Here is a 10,200-nt window from a genome sequence, read left to right as displayed (position 1 = left end):
GAAAATAAATGCCAATGTCATTACCAACTTCATTCATTCCTCCAAGCCAAAACACTGATAGGCTTGTAGCCTGATCCCTATATATGTTTCCTCAGAAGTAAATTTGAACTAGGACAAATGGCCAGATTCATTTCATCCCAGAGAAATGCACATGAAGGAACCCTGGGTCTCGTTCTTTGTGCATACTTATTGAAGAAATATTTATGTGCCTCTCTTTCAGTGAGATTTCGCAAAACAGTATTAAACAAAGCAACGTTTACTTTAGAGTCGTGCTGACTAATCTAATGCAACTTTTCTTGAACATTTACTTCGACTGTGTCTGTAAAAACTGGTTTCCAATACGATCCTTGAGAGTCGCTCTAGTCTAGACCAAGATAGCCTACAATGACTTGGGTAAATACTATTGAAATCAATGGGCTATGTTTATGAGGGATCTACAGTATTAAGCAAAATGGAACGAAGTGATAGGAACCCATCAACAGGCTTCAGGTTTATCTCAGAGACATTTGAGGGGGAATAAATGCTATTCAATGCAATGCAGAAGACTTACTTCTGAATAATTTTATGCGTAGGATCTTGTTGTAAGGATGTGATCCAATCTCACTCACTGAAGACACTGAGGTTTTCACTTTTGGAAGATACATATCGAATTAGGAAGCATATTCCACTGTTACTTTATGATTTTCCTATTGCTGTTGCGGCTGCTCTCTCTAGTAGTTCCTGCAAGCCCCAAGGGAAAGAAATTGTCTCGTGTGAAGTGATGTTAGCTCTAAAGCCGCAAGTGGCGCTTTTGTAAGCATTGGAGCTGCTTTTTTTATGAAATAAATCCATCGGATGAATGGGACTTACTTCCGAGTAAGCACGGATAACAGTGTTTCACATTACGGTTAAGTACCTGCTGAGGAAATTCGCTTCAAATCTGCCCTCCCCGCTTCTCACCCGCTTTCTTTTTTGAAAGCACACGCAAAGTGATTAGCAAATGGGCGCAAGGTACTTAAAGGTTTTTTTTCCTCCTGCTGCACAGCGGAACGATTCTTTCCTCGCTAGAGAGCCAGACGGCCGATTTTAGCGGTAGGACGCCGCCTTTCTGGAATGAGGGTAGCAGCGGCTTCGGCGGCAAATTTAGTCGAAAGCTTGCCGCCATGGATGACCAAGGTTGCCCCCGGTGCAAGACCACCAAATACAGGAACCCTTCCCTCAAGCTGATGGTCAACGTTTGCGGACACACGCTGTAAGTGTTTCTGGCTTGCAGAGGAGTGGTGGGAGAAAGGAAGGGGGCTTAGCTGTTAGGGCTTGGCGTCCCGAGTCTCAGCAGAACCCGAGGGTGGGAAAGCCTGTTTCAAAAGCTAACGTTGCTCTAGAAGTTACATTCCTACACCCTGAGCACCTTATTTATTATCTAGAGATAGGGAGATAGGCCGTAGTGATATAAATGCAGTTTGCAGGTGCTTAGAGGTGCCCCTGTTAGCATGCTAAGAGATCAGGTCTTAAGCCCTAGATGAGTTTTAAACAATACAGAGGATTTCAGAGGATCTCTGTGCAGTAAAATATTCAAAGTTCTCCTGATGTTGAATGTATTTATTACTATAATAAATGGTGAGGTTTTTTTGCATTTTGTTTCTTAATGTTTGTTTCTTATAAGGAAATATACCTATTTCCTTATATAATCTACAAGTGTAGATGTATGCTGTGTCCAAACAATTGAACATATTCATTTTTTTTACTATGCTTATCTTTAATCTACTTTGAAGAATCTTTACTATTTGTTTAGCATAACACCTACTTTCCAGAATGCTACAGTTTTCATGTGGGCATTTGAAGCCAAGGAAATGTGTGACTGAAGATGGTGGTAGATAATCACTTAACTGGTATCTTAACTATTTTTTGGCCTACCGGATTTGAAAGGAGACATTGGCTGTGGAGTCCTAGTGCTCTCTGAGGTTGGTTGCTTGCTACTTGCAGATATTTCATTATTTGATCAGGTAACATCATCAGTGCTAGGGAGCATGGGGTCTGCTGCCTGTTAACATACAGGAGCTACCCTGCCAGTGTTGGTGGAGGTGTGGTTTTCGCCTTAATTCCTTGATTAGGATATTGTACTTTGCTTGATTGCTTGTCTGGTATTAATCCTTGATTATCTGGGTTTTGTTTGCTGGGGAAGATATGTTCTGATCTTTTTGTTTTCTTTTTAGTTTTTTGTATTGTTTCTTTTGAGTGGTCTGTAAATGTGGGTTTATATAAAGGATTGGATCTCTTTTTTCTGCAGTTTGTATCCTATTTTTTAATTTTGTTATTGTTTTAAGCTTCATTGAAGAAGGAAAAGGTTAACTAATAAATCCTAAATAGAAATAAAGCAACATTACTATTGTATAAAAACTGTATACTATAAAACTGTCTTTATTTAAAAAAAGGACTAGATTGTGAGAATAAAAAAAGGCAAAAAATAGGAGAATAATCCAAGGGAACCCCTGCTCCCAAACTAACTAAATAGAAACTGATCAAAGAGAGAAGCAACTTAGAACTAAGGAAAAACTTCCTGACAGTTAGAACAATTAATCAGTGGAATAACCTGCCTCCAGAAGCGGTGAATGCTCCAACACTGGAAGTTTTTAAGAAAAGACTGGACAGCCATTTGTCTGAAATGGTGTAGGGTTGAACTCGATGACCTCCAAGGTCCCTTCCAACTTTATTATTATTATCATTATTATTATTATTATTATTATTATTATTATTATTATTATTATTATTACTAAATCCATATCTAATTCTGTGATGGTATAGAGGAATGAATTTGGTAGACAGGAGGAAGAATCGCAGACTTGCCAATGGTCAGATAAGAGCGAGCTGAGCATGCAGAAGGAATGAGAGCATGGCAAACCTCTCAAAAGGGACTCTCCCTAGTTTCTTGGACTACAAGGGCAAGGGGGGGCATACTTTCAGACTTGCGAGATCTATTAAGGTAAGCTTACAAAAAAGATAAAGATAGTACTTCTGAATGTGTTTCTTGTCTGGACTACAAAAGTCAAAAAGAATGGGAGCCCACCTCACCTGGGAGGAAACATGTTTCACAGGGTGAAGGCAATAACAGAGAAGGCTCTCTTCCTGGACCCCACCAGTTAGTATTCTTTGGCTGACAGGGTCTGCAACATACCTTCCCTGCCTAATTGGGTGGGAAGGACCAGTTGCTAATTAGGACCATCCTAATACTTATTTTATGTTTGCAGTCTGCAGTTTCCACAGTCTGCAATGGGAAGGACTGTTGTAGCAGTATGAAGACAGTGCTGTAGGTAACCTGGCTCCATGCTGTGTAGGATTTTAACGGTCCTAACCAATACCTTGAATTGGACCTAGAAGCAAACTGGCACCCAATGTAGGTTGCGCAGCAGAGGTGTTACGTTCGCCATTTCTTTGATGCCAATGATTGTCCATGTGGCAGCATTTTGTACTAGCTGAAGCTTCCAGATATTTTTCAAGGATAGCCCCTCGTAAAGCACATTGCAATAGTCCAAACAGGAGATGGTCACAGGGCATGAGTGACCAAGCAGAGAGCCTCCCTATGAATTATATAATAATTTATACTGTTAGTCTTGCCTCTTATTTGGGACAAAGCTATCCATATTGTTTAGGTTTAATTCACTGTTCAAAAATTATATCATAGTTATGAAACAGAAGAAAATTATAGTCTGATTTTTTTGTCTTAATTCTTAATGTATACACTTACTGATGATCTTTGCAGAGCTCAGAACTTGGGTGGTGCAGTTGTCCTGGGCTCTCCTGGATCGCTCAGTGGCTTTCGATACCTGGACCTTGGTATCTTCTGGACAGATTTTTGGGGGCGGTTTTGTGGTGGTTCTCCTTTGTCTGTGGCTTTCAGTCAGTGTTGGTGGGGGGAAAACAGGTAGAACCCCAGCCCCCTGCAGTGCATCCTAGAAATTCAGGACAACATATTTTTCATAGTTACGTAAACTTTGTTTTGCATGTTTTGCCCTAGGGTGGCTTTGGATACCCTCCTGTATGGCTCAGTTATGGCAAAATACAGCTATTTGTGCTGACATAGATTATTAGCAATGCTCTGCTATTTTGTGGACTTTTTATTTTGGTAATTCAGAGACTGTATGCTTCTACTAATATTGTCTTTTTGCACATAGAATAATAAAGTTATAAAAAGATGCCATTTCTGCTCAGCAAAGGCATTTGTATATTTATATTTATACTATAAATTTGGTAAATATATACTAAATTATAGCACCCCAACAAATGCCTGTCCACTCTCCACTTGAACTCATCCAGTGGTAAGTCTTGAATGTTGTATTGTTACATTCTTGAGCTTCTGCTCCCAGCAAATAGCACAGTCCATGACATATGAGTTTCATCAGTAAATGTTTATTTCATTTCCAGATAGTAATGTCTTATTAGCTATCATGTCTTTTCACTTTCTGATGGAATGTAATTTCATCTTCTCTATTTTTTAAGGATCTATTATGTCTCCTGTTCTGCATTCTCTTTTTCACCCCTCAAATTCCGAACTGTTTTACCTGTCAGGGCCTGGAAACTATTTCTGGGTTCCAGAAGTGCAGAGTATATTCTATATTTCTTTATTCTGGTTGTTATTCTAGGAAGGTTCCCTTTGTGATTGTCTTCCTCAGAAGCTAATAAGAGGCTATTCACTGTTGTGTTCCTTTGGTTTTTTTTCTACAAGGACTGCACTACTGCAATTTTTTATATATTCAATTATATGCCACGTTGTTTTCAAGCTGGAGCACAAACATAAGCATTACTGGTCATAATTGCAGATTTCTGCCCATTTATTTATTTATTTATTTATTTATTTATTTATTTATTTATTTATTTATTTATTTATTTAATTTATACCCCGCCCTTCTCCCGGAGGACTCAGGGCGGCTTACAGCCAGTTTAAAACAATCCCACATAATACCAAATACAAATCTAAAATAATTAAAAATAAATATTTGAATTGGCCGCTCTATTAAAATTTTGTTAAAACCAATTAAAATACCCCCTAGGCCAGTCCTGCCTGCTGAAACAGCCAAGTCTTGAGGGCGNGTCTTGAGGGCGCGGCGGAAGGAGGGGAGATCCGGAATCACCCGGATCTCTGGGGGCAGCTCATTCCAGAGGGTGGGCGCTCCGACAGAGAAGGCTCTCCCCCTGGGGGTCGCCAACCGACACTGTCTGGTTGGCGGCACCCTGAGGAGGCCCTCTCTGTGGGAGCGTATCGGCCGGTGGGAGGTAATCTGTGGCAGAATCTCTGTCTTTGCTTATTGAGGAATTACTAGTAGAAAGTCTTTTTATTTATTCTTGAGCATGGGGAAGACACAGAAGAAGAACACAGCTGGACAAAGTTGATAAGATTCTCAAAAAGAGAAAGGTGAGAACCAGGGCTGTCACATTTGGCTATAATAATCCAGATGATCACTAGATACGGTAGTAATAAAGAGATTCTGCTTTCTCTTATGGAGCCCACTTTTGTGGAAAGCAAAGGCAGTATATGATTAATTTCATTGATGTAGTGTAACCAAGGATGGTTTGTCAAGGGAATGGCGTTGTTTTAAGCTAGATTTAATTAAATTTCTTTCTCTTAAATTTCTTTTTCTCTTATTTCTCGCCTTTAATTCTTTTGCTCAATATTATATACTGTTTTCCAGAGCTATGCATAACATTTGAAAGAGAATCATGTGATAGTTTGCACGTGTGTGAGTATATTTTATCTGCATATCCATAGTGGATAACAGCTGCAGTCCAAGTCATTTAAAGACAATCATGCTGGGGAAGGTGTTTTAACTTAGAATTAAATCAAATATAACTAATTAAACTTTCTGGTAAATATGGTAGTATGGATGAATGAAGCTTTTTGTATGAGCTTCCATTTACAGATTGGATCACAAAGGAAAGATTACTCACATTAAGTGAAAATATGTTTTAAAATACAAGCAAAAAACCCTTTCTACTTTTTTTTATCCTTTTTATTGTATTAAAAAAACAGTGTTGCAATAATTTTCCAAATGTAATTTGCCAAATAAGATATAAGCTATTAAAATTTTTCTATTCTGTATCTCTTTGGTACTAACAAGTGGCGAATCCATATTTTTGAAGCACATAACCTGAATAAAGGGAAGTAAATGAATCAGTTAAAAGTTTTTATGAAGTTGAATGCATGTATGTAGTTATTATTGAAGTAAGAAATTCTGCTCTCTATCTGCTAAGATATAAAGTGATTGCTTTTGCTTTTACTTATTTAGTGCTATACATAATATTTCAAAAATGCAGCAAGACAGGTTCCTGCCCCAAGGAGTAGGACTAATAAAAGGAAAAAAACACAGAGGAATAAAGTGGTTGACAAGGGTTGCTTATATTTAGGGTTTATTACAACTTAAAAGACAATAGCTCATTGGTGAGCTAATTGCTCCCAGAGCTGGGAGGTTATTCTGCAAGGAGGAATTATAGGTCATTGGTAGACATGCTGTTATACAGAAGGACTCAGGTTTGATTTTTCCTGCTTTCATCTAAAAGATCAGGGAGCAAATGATTAGGAAAATCTCAGCTTGATTCCTTGAGAACTGCTGCCAATAAATAATGCTAGGCTAGATAAAGAAAAAGTTCATTTCCCCAGTTCTCTCCATTCAGTGAGAACTGGGATGGCTATGTAGAAACTTATGAGTTCTGAGGGTGTTAAGTTTTACTCTTCCTTGGTTGCTTGTTTATTTATTTATTCAGCCAATTTGTATTTTCTTTTTCAGTCCAGCTGAATATTAAAGATGGCTAAAAAAATCTTCAAATGCAAAGTACAAAAAATACAAAAGCATTTTAAATCCAGTACTATAAAGATTAACAGGTAAAGATTAGGTGTAATAACTGTGTTTTGTCTGCTATTTTAAAGGTAGAGAGATTGGGGTTAAATGCATTGCTGTAGGGATGTCTTATTTGCTTGACAAATTGGATATGTGTGTGTGTGTGTGTGTCCATGTGTCCTCAAAAGGAGCTTTCCTGCAGATCTTAATCTTTTCTTGATTGTAAGCATGCCTGCCATACTTTGAGAAAGGAAAAAAAATGTACTTCAGCTATATCCCTTGAAGGTCAAACACCCTGCCAGCAAAAGCAGATGCAGCACTATTGTTTTCAGCAAAGCTGTATCAGCTGCAAATATGATCCAGGGAGAGAGAGGGGGGGGGGTGCAGTTTTTATGATGTACAGTTTTAAAAATAGAAAATTGGATTGCTTTTACAACCCCTTTAGCCCTCGATGGCTTCAGATTAGGAAAAGGATTTTACACTATAGTTATGTCTTAAATGCAGAATAGATATTTTTGGCCCACTATAATAGTGATGCTGCTGGCAGATACTTTTGCTGAGAGATCATCAAGACCTGATTTTATTTTGTCTGATGAACTTGGGTGAAATTTTGCAGTAGCAACTGATTAGGCTGAGACCTAAATTTGAATTTTTATTTCAAAAGGCCATCTTGGGAGCTTTTAAAACCATATTTACTTATGCAACCTTATTAACCCCTCTGGAATCTCTGTAATAGTAGTACAAGTAATCCTCAACTTATGACTACTATCTGTCTTAAATGAATCATCACATGGAGCACGCCTGATTTTACAACTATTTTTGCTGCAGTCAATAAGCCCATCACATGGTTGTTAAGTGAATCCCAATTGTCCCATTGACTTTGCCTGTCGGAAGCCCCTTGGGAAAATTGTATATGGTGATCATGTGAGCCTGGGATGCTGCAGCTCTTGTAAATACACGTTGCTTACCGGGTGCCTGAATTTTGATGATGTGACTGCGGGGAGACTGACATGCTCTTAAGTGTGAGGACTAGCCACTTTTTCAGTGCCATTGTACAGATGCTAAACAATTGGTCATAAGTTGAGGACTCAAGTTGCAATTTTCTCGCTCTCCTAAGTGTGTTCAATAAAAGAATAGTGTTATATACACAAAAGGGCTGCATCCTGTTTTGCTGTCATTATTGGGGAGAGCTGTTGATGAAACTTGAAGTTGGGTAATCACTGATGATTACTTAAAGGAGTTTTGTTTACACTTTTTAAAGTATCATTAAAACCAGCATGTAACATATGTAAAAGCCCATCCCCAAAGAAAGGTAGATTCTTGCATGCTGGACATAAGGAATTTTTCAGACACAATCCATTAAATCAGCTTGTTTGGATATAATGAGAGCAAGCTAGAATGGCAGAATTATTCATGTATTATTGTCTATTGAATATGAAATGGCTGCATAAAGAACTCTCTGATCAATTGAAAGATAAAAAGGACAAATATAGAAAGTGGAAAGAGGGACACATAACTAAGTCAGAATATCAGCAAATAGCTCGAGCCTGCAAAGACGAAGTGAGGAAAGCTAAGGCTCAAAATAAACTAAAGCTTGCGACCAAAGTCAAAAATAACAAAAAAAGCTTCTTTCAACATGTAAAAAACAAGAAAAAAGTGAAGGAAACGATTGGTCCATTAGTGGGTGAAAGTGGCAAGAAGGTGACAAGCAACAGGGAGAAAGCAGAACTATTTAACTCGTTTTTCGCATCTGTCTTTACACAAAGGGGAAAAACAGACCAACCTATCAAAAATAGTGCCATAAAAAACAAAATAGAAATACAAGTTAAGATAGGCAAGAAAATGGTAAGTGAACACTTGTCCAGCCTAGACGAGTTCAAATCACCAGGATGAGATGGATTACACCCCAAGGTTCTCAAGGAACTGGCAGATGTGATCTCAGAACCACTGAACTATATTTTTCAAAGATCCTGGAGCACTGGGGAACTACCAGAGGACTGGAAAAGAGCTGATGTAGTTCCCATCTTCAAAAAAGGAAAAAAAGGACCCAGGAAATTACAGACCTATCAGCCTGACCTCAGTACCTGGGAAGATTCTGGAAAAGATAATCAAACAACAAATCAGCGAGCACCTACAGGCAAACAAAGTCATTACGAAAAGCCAACACGGGTTTGTCAAAAACAGATCATGCCAGACAAATCTTATTGCATTCTTTGACCAAGTGACAAAATTAGTGGACCAGAGGAATGCTGTGGATATAATTTACTTGGACTTCAGTAAGACATTTGACAAAGTAGATCACAACCTACTACTTGATAAGATAGAAAAATGCAGGTTAGACAGCATCACCACTAGATGGATCCGTAGCTGGCTGAACGGCCGTACTCAGTGTGTGGTCCTCAATGGAACCGCATCTACATGGAGGGAAGTGTGTAGTCGGGTGCCCCAGGGCTCTGTTCTGGGCCCAGTGCACTTCAACATCTTCATCAACGATCTGGACGAGGGGATAGATGGGGAACTCATCAAATTTGCAGACGACACCAAGCTGGCAGGAATAGTGAACACTCCAGAAGACAGGCTTAGGATACAGGAGGACCTGGACAGACTTGAACACTGGGCGCTATCTAACAAAATGAAATTCAGTGGTGAAAAAAGTAAGGTCCTACATTTAGGCAAGAAAAACCAAATGTACAGGTATAGTATAGGGGGTACCTTGCTCAATAGTAGTAACTGTGAGAGGGATCTCGGAGTCCTAGTGGACAATCACTTAACTATGAGCCAGCAGTGTGCTGCAGCTGCCAAAAAAGCCAACACCGTGCTAGGCTGCATTAACAGAGGGATAGAATCAAGATCACATGAAGTATTAATACCACTTTACAATGCCTTGGTAAGGCCACACTTGGAATACTGCATCCAGGTTTGATCACCACGATGTAAAAAAGATGTTGAGACTCTAGAAAGAGTACAGAGAAGAGCAACAAAGATGATTAGGGGACTGGAGGCTAAAACATATAAGGAACGGTTGCTAGAATTGGGTATGTCTAGTTTAACGAAGAGAAGGACGAAGGGGGACATGATAGCAGTGTTCCAATATCTCAGGGGCTGCCACAAAGAAGAGGGAGTCAAGCTATTTTCCAAGGCGCCTGAAGGCAGGACAAGAAGCAACGGGTGGAAACTAACCCAAGAGAGAAGCAACCTAGAACTAAGGAGAAACTTCCTGACAGTTAGAACAATTAACCAGTGGAACAACCTGCCTCCAGAAGCAGTGAATGCTCCAACACTGGAAGTTTTTAAGAAGAAACTGGACAGCCATTTGTCCAAAATGGTATAGGGTTTCCTGCCTGAGCAGGGGGTTGGACTAGATGACCTCCAAGATCCCTTCCAACTTTATCAT

The 10,200-nt window shown here is 39.2% G+C and overlaps 1 protein-coding gene across 1 annotated transcript in view; it reads left to right on the top strand.

Moving 5' to 3' along the window:
• Positions 1 to 1,068: 1,068 nt before the first annotated feature.
• MNAT1 (MNAT1 component of CDK activating kinase) overlaps positions 1,069 to 10,200 on the top strand; it is a 104,710-nt gene continuing 95,578 nt past the window's right edge. Inside the window, exon 1 of the mRNA XM_015819897.1 lies at positions 1,069 to 1,231. Coding sequence (XP_015675383.1) covers positions 1,143 to 1,231 — 89 coding nt within the window. The 5' untranslated portion in view covers positions 1,069 to 1,142. The remainder of the gene's footprint in view (positions 1,232 to 10,200) is intronic.

Source organism: Protobothrops mucrosquamatus, unplaced genomic scaffold (assembly GCF_001527695.2).
Source record: "Protobothrops mucrosquamatus isolate PMUCROS unplaced genomic scaffold, P.Mucros_1.0 scaffold1014, whole genome shotgun sequence".
Classification (NCBI taxonomy): Eukaryota; Metazoa; Chordata; class Lepidosauria; order Squamata; family Viperidae; genus Protobothrops; species Protobothrops mucrosquamatus.
Note: the sequence above shows the minus strand (reverse complement) of the source record. Positions and strands in the feature narration are given on the sequence as shown.